This window comes from Pseudoliparis swirei, chromosome 5 (genome assembly GCF_029220125.1).
Source record: "Pseudoliparis swirei isolate HS2019 ecotype Mariana Trench chromosome 5, NWPU_hadal_v1, whole genome shotgun sequence".
In the NCBI taxonomy this organism is placed as follows: domain Eukaryota; kingdom Metazoa; phylum Chordata; class Actinopteri; order Perciformes; family Liparidae; genus Pseudoliparis; species Pseudoliparis swirei.
The window spans coordinates 21,991,538-22,008,870 of record NC_079392.1 but is presented as its reverse complement, the minus strand read 5'-3'; the positions used below and the strand labels follow the sequence as shown (position 1 = coordinate 22,008,870).

General features: G+C 42.7%; 1 protein-coding gene across 2 annotated transcripts; it reads right to left on the bottom strand.

Annotated features, from left to right (window-relative positions):
• Positions 1-111: 111 nt before the first annotated feature.
• Positions 112-16,441, bottom strand: elovl1b (ELOVL fatty acid elongase 1b). 2 transcript variants are annotated; one of them, XM_056414352.1, is made up of 9 exons: positions 16,342-16,386; positions 6,097-6,130; positions 2,797-2,899; positions 2,527-2,717; positions 1,983-2,063; positions 1,840-1,896; positions 1,662-1,767; positions 1,234-1,370; positions 112-1,016 (listed from the first exon to the last, which is right to left on the bottom strand). In XM_056414352.1, the coding sequence occupies exons 3-9, from the start codon at positions 2,864-2,866 to the stop codon at positions 702-704; spliced, it is 957 nt and encodes a 318-aa protein (XP_056270327.1). In that variant the 5' UTR covers positions 2,867-2,899; positions 6,097-6,130; positions 16,342-16,386; the 3' UTR covers positions 112-701. The 2 variants fall into 2 exon arrangements, with proteins under 2 accessions (XP_056270327.1, XP_056270326.1); XM_056414351.1 differs by lacking the exon at positions 6,097-6,130 and having other exon boundaries at positions 16,342-16,441.
• Between the last annotated feature and the right edge of the window lie 892 nt (positions 16,442-17,333).

The window sequence follows — 17,333 nt, the reverse complement described above, 5'->3', positions numbered from 1 at the left end:
CAGCGGTCGTTCCCCCGAAGCCCCGGCGACTCCAACTGGAAGCCTTCGAGCCCGCGACTCGTACGTAAGCGCTCATCTGCAAGTGAAAGTACTGACGCACGAAACGTGGAAGATAATTAAAAATGGAATTTATTGGCATTTAATTTTTAAATACACAATATAAACAACATTTAGAAAGTCTAAACCAATACAAATTAGTTAGTTTTTGTTGTTGTAAAACTATTTACAAAAAGTATTTTCAAGTCTGATAGAAACTGTACAGTTATCTGTCAAGAGGGGGGTGGTGGGGGGTGGGGGGAGGTCAGTGCGATGTGGGGGGGTCAGAGAAGTAGTGAAGGGCAAGTGGGGTGAAAGGCCACCAGTGTGATACTGAACTAGGAGGTTGTTGCAACATCAGTGAAGATAATATTTTGGTCAAAAACATCTTCTCTTCATACATTTATGTTCCGTAGAAGGTTTTCCCCCCCCAACTCAAAAAAATAAGTTTTCAGTTGAACGAACAAACAACGCAACCGAAGGTTTGGAGGCCCAAGTGTGGAAATCGTTGGCCACGTCATTTCTCCATGTGTTGCAATTAAAAACTAATAAGAGGAAAAAGAAGAAGAAGAAAAAAACCACCGCCAAAACTATCTTTGGGGCCCGTAGTCGTTTTAAAACAGGTCCACCGGGTCACACTCCTCGAGCGGTTCCTTCCAGGGATCTCAGGCCTTCTTCATCTTGCTCACGTGGCTGCCGCCGTTCTCGTGGCGAGCGGAGCCGTTGCTGGCCGCGTGCTCCACGCCGTTCTCGTGGTGCTTGCCGTTGGCCGCGACCGCCGTGCCGTTCTGACTCGGCTTACTGTTCTGCTTGGGCAACCGCTTCCCCTTCACGTACGCCTGCATCCAGAAGTTGGAGAAGAGCACGAAGAAGAAGGTGCCGTACATCCAGATGAGGTGGAGGATCATGGGGAACTGGTAGTCGCAGCTGTCCATGAAGTAATACTGGGTAGCGTGGATAGACACCAGGACAAACTGGGTCTGTTGGGAAGAAAAGCAGCAGTCAGCCGAGCCCTTGCTCTGAATACGTGCAGGTGAGTTAGATTGAAGGCTTTTGCAGCCGAGACATTAGCACCAGACGTTAGAATGAAAAGCTGGTGTCGTTTAAGACGCTGAGCGAGGCTCTCGTGCCAGGAGCTGAATTAAAATAGAACATGTACGATGGAGCCAACAGTGCGGAGTACCGGTGGGTCCCTACCAGCTGAATGGCAGTCATGTATTTCTTCCACCACAAGAACTTCTGGAAGCGCGGTCCAGCAGCAGAAAGGCCGTAGTAGAAGTACATGATGATGTGGACGGTGGAATTCACCATGGCGTGGAACGATCCCATTCCACCTGGGGGGAAACATCACAAACAGCATGACGGCGCCTTCAAGGAGCTGAAGGACCCGAGTCACACCTCCACGGCTTCTACGGCCTGGACTCTTGGCTAATAATCCCCTCATAAACAGAACGATACAGGGAGGCTGCACAAGGTTTATCAATAAATAAAAAACAAGAGCAGAAGCACAATGTTGCTGATTGCACCCCCCCGCCTACACACACACACACACACACACACTACTATTGTTCTTCAAAATGTTCAAAGTCTCCGGTAAAATCCATATTCCGTGAATGTGTACTCACCGGGAGCGAAGACGATGCCCCACCACCAGGTCCAGGGCATGAAGGAGTGGTGGAAGATGTGTAGGAAGGTCACCTGGCCGTGCTTTTTCCTCAACACGAAGAACACCTGACCCAAGGAGGATATCGATCAGCCGGGCTCTGGTGACCTCACCGTCCGGTCACCGACTGAGCTACTTACTGTGTCGATGAGCTCGACGATCTTGGAGAACCAGAACAGCCAAGCCACTCGGACCATCTGGGGAGGAGGGGGAAGTCCGATGATCATTTCACTTGATATCGAATCAGGAATCGCAAAATGACTCGTGAGAGACGGGGACTTACTCGAAGTGCTTGAGGACCGTCAGTCATGTCGACCGGGTCACATCGCCAGGTGTATGTTGTGGCCCAACCGGACAACAGGAACTGCATGACAAGAACATTGGGTTGACTTGGTGTGTGATCGTCGCTCGAGGAACGATCTTTGCACATTTAAACCAAAACTACAGAAATGAAGCCACTTTCCATCATTACCTTCGCATTGAAAATGCGGAAGGTTATGATGTGATCGCCGTGTATTGATTTGTATGTGTGCGTGCGTGTTACTCGCATAACTCAAAAAGTATTAAACCGAATCGCATGAAATTTGGTGGGATGATTGGTTATTATCCGGGGACGATTTGATTAGATTTTGGGATCGATCTTTTTACCATGCCAATTTTTATCCAATTGGCATGCAACTAATGCCAACATGTTTAGAATTCAATGCCCGATCTTGTGATATGCGAAGGTATGCGCTCTACCGAGTGCCCGTTCTAGTTCATGTATGAATATGAAATGTTCAGAATAAGTCTTTAAATGCGGGTGACTTTAAGTAACAGTGTCTCACTTCGTGGACGATGACTAGCGACAGGGCCACGAGCGTGAAGTTGTAGACGATCATGGCTTCCTTGAGCTGGAAGGGCTTGCGGTTGGCCATCATGCGCGGCCCGAGGTACATGACAAACAGGAGGTACGACAGCAGTATTGCGGACATGGGAAGAGGATTCTGCATCAGGGGATATTCCTTTATCCGTGGATCTAGAGAATGAACACAAACAAATACATTAGAAGACAAAAATCTTGAGTGATCGTATGTATTTATGAGTAAGTCGCCTACCGATTCCGGCCAAGAGGTAGCTGTAGATATCCATGGCATGGGAGCCGAACTCCTGGATCTCTCGAAGCATGTTTGCCGTTTTGAATTGTTGTGACCAAATTATCTGCAAAAAACAACAACGAGCTCATTGTTACTTTGATCTTGCCGAGACCAAACACAGCAGCGGTCCCTCAACCACAACACTCAACTCAAGAAAACTATATTTTGGCCATTATTTTATGTCAAAAAATGTAAAAAAAGGGTGCCCAACTCGGACACGTCCTCTCCACTCCAGGTGTATTATTTTTGGTGTGTAAAAGTCTCTAAAATGTTCCACCATCATTCCTCATCTTTGTTCCTCGACAGTGTATTTTCTGAGACGTAAAAAAAAAAGATGATTAAACAGTGTTCTCCTTCATGGATGCATGACATGAATTCTTCAACACAAATATCAATCACATGACTCATTTAGGTTTGGAGTCAATGGGGAGCGGTTTGGTGCATTTCCTGATTCAGGACTGAAAAGTAATTCTGGGGAGCCGGCAGCTCCTCTTTACCTAAACAAACACACCCGACACAAACAGCGGGAGGCTCATCCGACATGGGCCCATATCGGAGAGGAGGTGCTACAAGGAGGTGGGAGGGCAGCCCTCCTCCCCCAGCAGGGCGACGCTCTCTTGACTTCATGACTCCTGCATACGGACGAACCGCTCTTCAAAAAGAGTTCCTGGGGGCTGAACGAAAGAAACACAAACCGTGGAACCCCGACATTCTCGTCCGGGTTCCTCAAACTGACGCGTGCGTTTTCTTGTCGCGTCGCAATCGAATTCATTAGAAACCTGCCGGGTTTCTGACCGGCAACTGTTTCCGTTGACAAAAGGCTGACCGTATCATATCAAGTGTAAAGCGTTTTCACTCAGTCGAGGACACGCAGGGTGTGGCCCACTGTCAGCACACTATTGTTGTACTATCTCTGAGTTTTCAGTGCCCAAGGCCTGAAGAACAGCCCGCCTTGAACCAATATCATTAACCGCCGGTAATTTCATGTTGTGAAATGAAGGACAGGCGAGGAGGGGGGGGGGGGGGGGGGCTCCCAGAGGTGCTAATCAGGAAAACCTGATTCTAAGTGTAAACATGTTGCCAACACTGAGCCAAGTCGAAGGATGTTAACTCACTTTCAATTTATCTAACGCTCTTTGTTATCACACGGCGTCAAACCAGCTCTGCAATCTGCACTTGAGCACTCTCGGTTCCGAGGCTGCAGCCGACTCCCTGAATGCTTCGAGGCAATGAATGTACAAAAACATGATCTCTTACATCTCAGAGGAATAACTTGCACTGACGGCAAAAATAAAAAAAGCCGCAGATACTGAGCTGTAAACCCAATATATATATATATATATATTTATATAAATAAAAATAAAGCCTGTATATATATATATAAATAAAAATAAAGCCTGTAAATGTATATATATATATATATATATACATTTACAGGCTTTATTTTTATATATATATACAGGCTTTATTTGTATTTATATATATATATATATATATATTGGGTTTACAGCTCAGACTCTGTGCAGCTTCCTTTTTTTTTTTTTGCAAACATTTTTAACTAAAGCTGTCATATCTATATATATATATATATAGATAGCTTTTGATCTGCTCGTACAAATGTTTTGCATTAACTGTGCCAAAGTTGAAACGGATTCTGAACAGTGTAAACAGATTAAATCATCTTCCGTTTTCACATTCCCTCGTACAGTTTGTTCACCTCGGGGCTTTTCAATTGTTAACCACAGGCCAACGTCAGCAGCGCAGTATCTTCCTGGTCGATCTTCTCGTTGAGCTTCCAGGTGACTGAGTCCAGCATTCCAGGACAATTTGTAACCGCTGCATTGCTGACATAGCTTCCTTTTGTCAATATCGGTGAAAAAATGTAATCTGGAGTTTCACCAGAAGCGAAGAGTGATGGTGTTGTACAGCAGAGCAGATACACCACACATTTCAACAAGAGCACCTGCGTGTCTGTTCTGAGGACGGATGCTGAACACCTGCATTTAGGGATGATGGATAGTTTACTGTGACTCTGGGAATGGAGTCGTGGCAGTTTGACAAATGTCACATGGCTCAGAATTTGACTTGAGTGTAGAAGGTCTGTCTACATGAAACAAAATATATTTACTTCATGTGAGCCACCTGTCTGAGTTCAATCAGAAGATGTTGTTGACAGCGCACAGTGGGATTACACAGAAACCCTACAATTAGATATGTAGGATTCATTTAAATGTGTATACAAGGCATATCCATCTTCCAGTGTTCATGCTCAAGCTGCTGTGTGAGCATGCAGCTCGTGACTCACTTGAGAGTGAAGTTTGAGAGAACACACCATCGTGAAAAGTGTGCGAGTCAGGAGGATAGCCTTATGACCATGGACACTGAGGAGGGAAAGGAAACAATTGTTCTGTCTCCTTAAGTCCCGGATGAAGAGGAAGCAAGTTTTGAAAAAAAACGGAAAATGAAGTCTCTTTCCATCCCAGCTGAGTGAACCGAACATCCTGCCAGCGACGAGCGAAGACCCCGTCACAAGAGCAAGCGACAGCAGTCGGTGAACATCTCTGCTCGGACACTTCGACGCCATTTCCTGCATCTACGCATCAGTGACCTCAGACATAATGAGACGGCATAACTGATTGGAATCTCCACCCTGTCAACGTGAACTGTTGAACATGCAGTGCTGCTCAGACGGTCCACAAGAGGACAGGAACATCCCCCGCGTACCTGAGAGGGGTCCCCCCAGTGCGGTACCACGATGGTGATTTAGCTGCAGACGCAGAACCGCTTGTCAAGTGTCAAACACGCCGAGCCCTGAGCTACACAAGTCCCTTCTTGAGAATAAAACGGAATAAAATGGGTTATTTTTTTTAATGGTTCTACAAAAAACCCACCGTTACTCCTTCTGTAGGTCCAACTTCAACAACGAGGCCGGTTCACGGCTACGACGGATGAATAAAACAGTGGAAAGGGAGCGGGACTATTTCTTATGAGAGGCATGTGAATGAATCATAGGGATGGAAAAAGGGAACTCGCACTCATGAGCTAGAAGTTAATGATGAACTAAAGTAAAAAAAGAAAGAAAAAGGGAGCAGAAAGGAACCGTTACACACAGCAAAGTAACCCCCGCAGACTGATACCCTCACTCACTAAAAGGAACAGAAAAGTCCCTGATTAAAAAACAACAACAACACCGAGCTGCTCAACATGTGGGCAGTTAGTTAGTCAGTCAGTTCACCTTCTATGTAACTACATGCAACTTACTTTTCCTCTTAACTCATCGAAAGCCAATGTGGATCTGACGGGGCGGCAGCCGCAGGAAGAGAAAACGACAGAGCAGGGGAGAGACAGAGAGAGAGAGAGAGAGAGAGATGGAGTAAGGATATGAGAGTGTAAACTGACAGACTGTGACTGGTACAGCAGTCTTCCAAATCCCCACCCTCCCTGACTCACCCAGTGGATGAATAACTCGCTCACAGAAAAGAGAGGGAGGGGAGGACGCCGAGCCAGAGAACAGCTGGGGTGAGATTGAGACGGGTCCTATCTACACCCACGGCCCGATTGAAGATGCTACTTTGTGGCTCCCGCCCTGAATTCAACAAGTCTGAGATGCCCCCCCTCCCACATTTTTTCTCTCCTGTCCCCCCCCCCCCACCCACCCTCAACCAGTGAAACACTCACACGACACACGGCTCTGGAGTCGCCCTGCAGGTCTTCGCTCGGCGGTGGGCTGATAATATTATTCACAGGCGGCAGGCGAGAAATCAGAGGGTGCTCTGTTATCATGAAAGGGGCCATTGTCACCGGGGCATTGGCTCCCGACCCGGCCGACACCCATACAGCAAAACGAGCTTCCATGTTTCACTCGTTACGCTGGGAGACAATAATGTCACGGAGAAAATGCCTGGAACGAGTCGGGAGTAGCTGCACTTCTTTTGTCGTTTGTCCGATAAATACAACGCGCTTGCTTCATAAACTCCGACGCAGTTGCGACAACTCATCGTAGAGGGGAACACAATTAATACATTCGAGTTCAGGAGCATCATACATCGTCATAAAAGCTTGATGTGTGCTCAGGGTTGAAGGGGGAAGCTAATGGCAGAGCAAAATGATTGCTGCAAGGGTAAAAGGTGATTCATACGATAATGCTTTAAATTCCTCTGAGCGAGTTGTGTAAGGAGGTTTTGATCTCGACAGGAAATCACTTACTGATGTCACCGCCACACCCAGTTCATTCAAACAAAGGTACCAACACATTGTCATTGTGGTCATTTTGGTTTATTCTGAGAATTAATTTTAGTCCTTTGGCTGCAGGTAAATTGCAGGGAGGGAGGCACCACTTCTTTAGATGTGTGGACTTTAGTAGTTATCACAATGGCTTAAACATTAAGAGTTTCAGAGATCAAGTCACACGTGTAAATCAATGAACAAGGCAGCGTTCACTATTGTAGACGAATACGGAAATAGCTCTGAAAGGTCAGATCATGCTCAAAATGTAGCTCAAAAGTACAATTTAAACCCTGGAATTCTCTAATTGCTATTAAAAGCATATGAGGTCATTCTTTTGTAAATACTAGTTGAACTTGTTTTTTTAATTCACAAATATCTGGAATCTGGTGATCTTATCCTCGCGTCGGATTGGCTGGGCTGGTTTTACTTGGTCACTCGGTCCCTGCATGGGGGGGGGGGGGGGGGGCAGCGCTCTGGTGCCTTTTAGTCCCTCCTCCATGGAGCCAAATCAGGCCAATAGTTTATACGTTTAAAAAAATTATTTGAACCTGAAAATTCAAGTTTTGGTCTTGAACTATAAAACATTCAATAATGTATTCTAAATAAAAAAGGGTATTTATATATATATATATATACATACATATATAAATATATTTATATATATTTATTATTCTTCATTTTTCAGTCGTAGATTTTATCATTTAAACTTTCAATCTTTTTTTTACAGTTTCGAATCTTATTTTTTCAGATTCAGTTATTTTTTTCACTTTCAGATATATATTTTTTTAGGTTCCGACTTTAGGCCTGGATCTGGCGTGGGGGGCGTGGTTTCAACGACAGGGGCGTGGCATCATGAGTGACAGCATAACAGAGAAGGCTGAGAGGACCTGCCTCAACGACGCCGTCCTCGCTAAGTGTCCTCGGTGTGTGAGGCTCAGCGGCACATCTTCGTCATGCAACAATAATAAACCAGATAATTAAAAACCAGTTCATCTCTCACACACACACAGGACGACAGGGCAGCACGCCGTGTTCACAGCGGTGTGCGAAACGTCGGCACAACCTGGCATAGTTTATTTTGGGCTCCTCCAAATACAAAAACACACCCGACGTTAAAAGTCAAATTAAATGTAATCAAAAATATTACTGTTTTGCAGATATATTACATAAAATTGTTTACATTTATTTGATAGAACCACAACATTTATTTAAAATAAAAATTAAACAAAGACAAACAATACACTTTGTACACAACTTCATATATTGTCGTGACGGAAGTCATTCCAGTGCATGAATGACGGACCGTGACCTGCTAGCCCCGCTTGTGACCGCGTTGCCAAATGATGATACATGCACACGTGTGTTGCATTATATGCTGAGCCAGTCATTTCCACCAGCATGACACGCGGCCGTGTGAGGAGTCTGACTTTGCCGTCAGGGTACAAGTCTCAGGTCGAGCTGTGCAATGGAAGAAACATATCCTTTTTGTCAAGACACTACGCTGCTCTGAAAAGCAAGATAAGACTGACGGGATATTTAGTTTTTAGTGGTTCGGCTCAGAAATGGCGACGTTATTTTATCATTATTATATAGACAGTGCCACTGTTCAGACCGAGTAATTTGATTGGACAAGGGGTATCCGTGAGCACAGCAGGGGGAATTTTTTTCTTCCTTTTACTGCCGTTCTAATAACTATTAATTACATTAACAGTAATCTATCTTTTCAATCTAAACTTTTTGCATTGATAAACATTTTTCAACAGATGACATTTGCATTAAATTGCGAATGGTTGACGCAAGAGGACGAAGGGGAAAGAAAGAAGCTTTTTAAAAACAGGATGGAGACTAAGATGTGAATCGTCATTAATAAGAAGTGGCGGAACAGAAGACACAATTCATTTCGTCTTGCCGGTCTAAAAGCTTGCAAAAGAGTTAACGGAGACAATCACGAAGGGCAGGAAACGACGGTTTTGAATCACACTCGCCACCAAAGCGACTCCGGACAGACTCATTACACCGATGCACAACAAAGTGTTAAATGTAAATGATACAAGAAGCCTGCGGTAAACATGCAAACCTATGCAAAGAAGCTAGCTGGTGGACAGGAACATGGATTGTGTGTTGCTTGGAAACAGTTCAGTCCCAGTCAGTTGCGGAAATATGTAAGTGGGTGGTGCAAAGATAAAATGATGAAATTAAACAAATCATAATCTGTTGTTGCTTATTACTGTTAATTCAGAAGCAAATATAAGATCAAATGTAGTTTATAATTTGATGTAACCTCAGGCCAATGCCGAATTCAAGTTTAAGCCGATGTCTAGACGCTGGGGAATCTGACTGGGCGATGTTTTCTGCTACGATTTGAGGAGCTGAACTGAACATGTTTGTAATGTGGCGGCAGCCACGCCAGCCAATAACAATCAGGGATATCAATCATCTCCACCAATGTCCTCCAAGCACGACTCCTCCTGTCATTATTTACAGTGGGTACAGAAAGTATTCAGACCCCTTTAAATGTTTCACTCTTTGTTTCATTGCAGCTATTTGTTCAAATCAAAAAAAGTTCCTTTTATTTCTCATTAATGTTCACTCAGCACCCCATCTTGACAGAAAAAGAAAAAAAAGGTAGACATTTTTGCACATTTATTAAAAAAGAAAAATGTCCTCCAAGCACGACCCCTCATGTCATTATTATTATTTAGAATAATTTGGAGAATAATTTGAGGAGTTTGATCAAACTGGTTGGTAGAAAAAAGAAAGGTTGATGATGGCCACGATGAAGATTATATTGTTTGTGAAAACGCTGAGCAGGAGTTAACCACATGATTTTACTCATTTAGGTTACCTAATCAAGTATACTGTTCTTCATGTGTGCCATTATTAGACCGGTCAACAAATAAAAGTGAGACAGGAATGTGTCGAGAAACAAAGGTGAGAGGAGGACAGGAGAGAGGAGAAGAAGCAAGTCATCTTGAAGTATTTGATTAAAACCTAACCCGACATCTACAACTTTACAAATGTACGTCTAAAGCCCTTCTTGTGTTAGCAGACACACTAAATATTTTCGCAATAAAACAGGAAATACTGACATACTTTTTGTCTTTTCAGGAATATATTTAAGTTAGTGTTGATGTAAATGATGTTATTTTTCAGTGAAAATTATCAAATAGATATTGGCTTCCACTTTCATCTTTGTTGAGATCATTTTACAGCTGTAATACATAGTCACAAATTAGATTTGTGTAAAATCTATGACAGCTCCTCAGTAACAAGATGTAGGCTTCGATAGTAATAAATAGAAAAAGGGTATAACAGCCTCAAACGTCAAGTATTGGAATGAAGCCTTGTTGTGGTGAAGTAGACACTTTTATGACACATTTAGCAGAAATAAAAGCCTATTACATGTACACATTTAACTTATTTTAGAGTTTACCCAACACTGAATTTAAAATAAAATAATGCCTCCAGTAATGGGTTCCTCACTTTGAATGGACCCTTTGATTACCTCAAACTAAAGCAAAGATTCCTGTCTCTCTTTAAGGAGAAAAGTCACGTAATAAACTGTTCTGAGACCTTTTCTTTCGCTGTACCGGAATATTATATGCATTATGCATTATAGGTGTATTATCAAAATCTAAACAATGTGATTGCATCACAATCTTGAGTATGGCAGATTTGTGGGATGACAAAAGTTAATACTGGGGATATACAAATTGAGTGTAAATGTATCCATAACAAAAAAATCCTAAAAAGCTTCCTTCAAGTAACTCGAGGCTTAAATTATAATACTTGTTACCCCTTCAGCACAGGAATGTTGCTCAACTTGTCTGGACACTGACGTGTTTATACCATCTCCCTCTCATTGTGTGTATATGAGTGTGTGTGTGTGTGTGTGTGTGTGTGTGTGTGTGGTGGGGGAGCACACACTCAGTTCAGGCCTGCCGTTAAACACTGGTCTAATTCTCTTCCCTCCCTCCTTCTCCCCCTCTCCGGCCCTCTGCAGGTCTCAGCGACTCGAATGTCTGTAATTTTGCACCAACAACAATAGAGCATTTCATCCTGATGAATGGGCTCAAACTAAAGCCGATTGTGGACCAACTAGAATAACCGCCTTCGCCAACCGGTCGTGTTAGAGTTTGTCATCACTTTATACATTTTGTTTCATCAGAAATTTGTGTAAAATTGTCATAATTAGCATATACATTCTTGAGTTGTGAAAAACTATTTAGCTGTGTGCTCAGAGTGACCTTTGACCAACAGAGTGCTCAATCTAAAACTCGAGTCTAGGTTCAACTTTGTGCCAAATTTGAGGAAATTCCATCCGGACGTTCCAGAGATATTGCATTCATGAGAATCGGAAGGATGGGCGACCTGAACAAATAACGCATCGGGCGTAGAGGCGTAACTACTCCGACTCAGCGGGTGCGGGAAGCATAAGGGAGAGTGAATTTGCCTGCTGGCATCCTTCAGTTTGTGTCGACACAGAGATGTGAACAGGTTCAACCTGCAGAAGGATGTATCCCACTGGAGTTTCGAGCAAAATTGCGGCAACTGGTTTGATGTTGCAAATAACTATGCTCAGTTCCCACACATGAAGGCCCATTTAAACTTACAACGACATAGGTTTTACTTATCATTTCCCATCAGTTATGAATAAATCAGTCGAGTCCAACAAGGTATCCAATTGATATAATTGCACCCCTGGTGTCTCCAATTACAGAGTGCACACATGGCACCACCATGGAAACCACTGAATGGTATTTAAAGCAGTATGACGACTGCTTGCTTTCTCCTCCTTCTATATATGAAGCTGTTTTATGGAGATCTCAACAGTGAACTTGGTGTAGCACAATGTTTAAATGAGGATTGAAACTATTGCCCAAAAGATCCAAGCTGTAAGAAACCGAATGACGTACTGGGAGGCACGACTGTGCAAAAATGTACATGTTCTGACGTGAGCCGTGTGGGAACCTGCCAGTTTACAAATCTGAAGGGGAAAACTAACCAGGATTCACATAGAAGGATTTCATAACACCGCTGCGTCTCTCCTGAAACAACCTTCAGATATCTGAATGTTGAATTATACTTTACAGATCGCCAATGTCAAACGCCAAACAGTTGGTAGGTTTGTAGAGAGTACAAGAACAACACCCAGTTGTATTCCAAGGCTTCACCAGGGTGACTCCACCAGGTTTTTCCTGCCCACTCCAGGGTGTGTCCTTGTGGGTTTTCTCATGAGCCATGCACGCGTCAGCAAAACAGCGTGATGGATGTGGCACGTGTAAAGAGGGCCCAGAAGTCGGGTTGGGATTACACCATACTTAACCACGACTGGAATGACTCTTCATGCCGTGAATACCAAAGATTCTACGATGACAAGAGCTTCCATCCGATGGTGTCAAACATGCACACGTGCGAACACCAGAACAACTGGAGTAAATATACAACTGGAATTTTGTTTTACAATCTGACCTTTGGCGACGTGTCGGGTGACGTGGCGCGGAAAGAACTCGTCACACGAAACCTTCACCATGATTTGTCAATCCGTTTGTCTGTCAACATTTAGCGAAAAAAACAACCAATGAACACTCAGTAAATCACAAGGACCTCCCCACCTCACAGGTGAGGCTCATTAGCAACCTGTCAGTCAGAGAAGCCAGAGATCACGGCGCGAGGACAATGAGCGTCATTGTATAGAGATGAGATTGTTCTGGAATGTTTGATGTATAACACGTGGGTATGTGTCATATGCAAAAGACTTTAAAAGGTGAATTTACTTTTTTTGTAGAATGGAGAAAATGCCTCCAGCCTCCAGAGGGTTGACGTGACATATTTGAATGTCAGTCAGTTTACCAAGGCCACTGGTTCTGCTGCTGTTCAGTGTTAAAGATGACAGGACCAATGGGGTCTCAAATATATATATATTTTTTTACTAATCTGGATGTTTCACTGAAGAAACAATTTATCATCCACGATATTAAATACCTCGCTGGCACTTTATAGGTAGGAGCCTCTTTGAAACACAGCTCTGTGTGAAGTTTTGTCTTTAAAAAGAAGAAAAAAAACTTTTAATCGCGATTAATGAATCTCAAAATGTGCGATGAATTAATTAATTTTTTTTAATCGATTGACAGCCCTAGTTCACACAGAACATCCTTGGTCCCAGGACCCTCAACACCCCAACGCACACACACACACACACACACTCCAAACCCCCAAAGAAAATCCATGTGCAGACAAGGAAGTGAGATATTAAACGATAATTTAAATATTAACCAGGAGGAAAAGTGTTATTTACAGGATAAGATTTGGAAAGAAGAGTTAAAGAACGAAAGTCGTTGATGAAACTAAAAACACACCGTAGCTGCTAACCACATTTCAGGCATGCTGGTCAAAAAACAGCCGCAGTCATCTGAGGCAATCGTGACATATCTATGAGGGACAATAACAAGGTCAGTGCTTACGTTGGCTTCATGCACTGACTTCACTTCTTATCCTCCCGCTGTTTAGACAAGAGCAAGTTAAACAATGTTACAGCGCTAAGATATTCAGGCCCAGTATTACACTGAAGTTGTGCACAACCGACCCCCAGGTCTCACTTCTCCTGTTCCCACTTGATAAATTGTTTGATTTGGTCTAGACTTAAGGTTGTGTCCTTGAGTCCGCTGTGTGATGCATTATCTAAAACCTTTTACGACATGTAGGCGAACGGTTCAGCCACTAAAAAAATTGAATAATACGATAAACTCACACTTGTTTGGGTGGAAAAAGTTACTTCAATCCAATGAAACTGAAATACTGCGAGGGGGTTGGGTGGATTTGAAAACACTGTCTCGAACGAAAACACACAAAGTGTCGCTTGGTATTCTGAACCGAACCCTTGCTGGCAGTCTAACATTTGCCCAAATAAAATGATGAACGTCAGGTTTCCGGTAGTTTCTGTGCCCACTTTTTTGAGACATCTAAACTTCAACTGAGTCTAACAAACTGACTTATTTTAAATAATTATTCACCGTACAAGGCTGACATGGGCCAAGTGAACTGACAACATTCAGATCAAAAGTAAAGAGAGTTTGTTCTCCAGTTTACCAGAGGCTGCCATGATGAAGAAGCCTTGAGCTTAAAACGTGTTTAAATACCCCAGGGGAAGGACCGAAGAAGACTTAGTAAACAGTCACAATCACAAGCTGACACTTACCAATGACTAACATTGCTCCACTACCTTTAAAAGCACATTACTTCAGCTGCTCAGTGAGCAACAAGAGAAGACTTGTCCCCAGTTTGAAGTTGAACTGCTGCAGAAACACAAACAGCTCTCGCCTGCAACGTTTTTATGTGAGAAAAAAAACATTTGTTTGAAGAGTCAACGACATTTCCACCGGCTCAAACTTGCTTTAAATGCGTGTCCTTCAATAAGAGCGTTGACTCGAGAAGAGTGTGACTCGATAGCAGTCAAATCGGTGTTTACATTACCATCAGACGTACACCTGGGCTGGTTGACCTTGAGGCCCTTTGTCTCCATCCCACAGTCCTTAGTTACGGTTAATGTGTACATGTCTACACTGAGCTAGATAATCTACATCGTTTAAGGCCCAGCTAACACGAGGCATTGTTCTCAATATGCAAACGGTGACTGGTGCATTGTGTAAGTGGACAATGTGTTTCCGTCAAAATGTGACAATGTGCACAATGTCAGCTTTAACACGTCATGCGTCGGTTGTGAAGAGCAGTAAACTGTAAACAGTAAAGTGAAGCCTCGCTGTACTGTTTCATCATTGTGCATTGCACAGACGAGGTGTGGTTCTGTCTTTCTCCCTGAATGGCGACATTAAATGATAGCCGAACATGATTTATGGCGTTGAAACAATTAATGCAGCTGACAAACTACTTTTTATACATGGTACAGTGTCAATGTTTACTCGTGTATTCATAATCACGGTCTTGAGTTTTACTGAAATTAAATCCTAGAATATTAAAGAATATTGTAGTGGCACTCCGTCTAGTTCTGGTTCTTCTGTACCACACTTTTGAGATCAGTCCTTTAAAGCTATTAATTGAGTGACACAAGTAGTTTCATACAAAATGATGTTTACTTAAAAAATGTATAGTACATGGTCACACGGTCAAAAAACTATGTCGCTTCCAACAACTCTGAACTCAAACACGACTGACAGTCCAACACACAGCTGTTATACTGACGTGACGTCATCTGATTGGAAGCTTACATTCAGACAAATTATTAAGCTTTCAAATACAATCCTAAATAATATATGTTAAACTAAACATTCTTTCAAATCATAATGAAAAGGATTTATATTCAGTTACCTTTTTAAATCTTTTAAAACTAAATTATTATAACAAATGAAATCATGCATTTGGCTCTTACAAATATATTCATGTGAATATGTGTCAATTCACAAGCGGCTCATATGCTCTATGTGTGATAGTTTCATCACCTCAGACCCAGGAGAAATCACATTAATAGCAGCCTCGGAAATACACAAAACTCAGCTCCCAAAGACATTAAAACAGAAAAATAAAATTGTGCTCGGAGGAAATTAAACTGGGCCAACTTTTTGAATTTGTGACATAAACTTGTACGACCAAGAGACGTAAAACACATGAATGTACTCGAGTCCACTCACAGGGGAACCGTTACATAGGTATAACGTTTGGACTGCAGGTACGATTGTTTTGGCACACTATCTATATGATTCATAACCATGTTAAACAGCCACACACACACACACTCTCACACACACACACGCCAATGTGTTGTCGTTATCACGGATACATTAACATGTTTTGAGGGCTACAATGAAACAAAAAGATGAAGTGAGCGGAGGGTTCCCGGCTGTCAGTGAGCCCTTTGTCCGCCGCACAGGTGCAACTGATGAGAAGGGGCCAGATACCGGACGATACCATTAATAGCCCCCAACACAACTATGCTAATTGTTCAGCACATTTCATCTCCAACCACGCGTGTTGTGCACAAACACTCGCGCCTAACTTAAATTCACAACAAAACTAAACAAAATACAAATAATGTACAGTAAAACAAACGAGTGTTTTAGTCTACGGCTTACCTATTTAAAATACACAAGAAATGACACCTGAATGAATAAGACTGACGTGACGTTACGGAAATTGGCAGCGCGCGCACGCCACACACCACCCCAAAAGAATATCTATATCCGCACCTGAAATTAACTTTAAACCGCCTCGAGACAACACGGTCCTAAAGTCAAAGCTGCTGGAACAGGATTAGAAAGTACTCACTTGAAATAAAGCTGCGGAAACTGTCGAAAGCAGGCGGAGGACCCGGCGGCGGAGAGAAGTTGGCCCTCTGCTTCCTCTTCCTTTCCGCTTTAATCTTCCTCTTCGCGCTACCTCTTGATGGATCTGGAAAAAGGTGGAGTCATCTCTCTCTCCACCGCTGCGAGTTGGGTGCCAAGTTATGGAGGACTCAAAATGACTTAAGTATAAATAAATAAATGCATGAATAAATATGGGAATAAATAAATGAATGTATAAATAAATAAATAAATGCTTAAATAAATGTATAAATAAATAAATAAATACAGGAATGAATAAATATAAGTTATAAATCAACAGGACATCATTAAATCAATATATTTCTACATTTCTGTATTTCTACATTTATTTATCTATTTATGTGTCCACACGTATTTCTTCATTTATTTATGTGTGACATTTACGTGTCCGTATATTCAAATGAGCTGGGCGGTCCGAACCTCTGTCTAAAGCATGATTGGTCACAGGAGTGTGATGCACCTGGTGTGTTGTGCTCTACTATTTCTGCCTGGCACATGAAGCTGAAGCTCGCTCAGCTAACCGTTAGCAGAAGTTAGCCAAGACAGCTTTTTGACTTCAGCCGTTTATCAATTCCAAGTACAGACTCGTGTTCTTTTGGATTCTGGTCTTGGGAGTCCAGACTCTCGAGGACGCAGGACGGTCTTTCTGGTCGTGTGACGTCACCACAGCAACTGTTCTTGTTCATGAATTTACTCCAATTATTCACTGTAAAATACTTTACAGTGGAGTAGAATGTGTTGCGGTGTTCACTGTCGTTTGGCGTATACTCCGCCCACAGCAGCCTGGTACTTGTTCCCGAATAAACGGAAATAACTATAAAACGTCTCGTAGCTTTCCATCCTGACCCAGGGTCGCTACAATATGAAGTTATGAATCTCAGTCAAATTGACGTAACTTTATCTTTTAATAAATAATAAACTCGTTGTGCTCTTTAG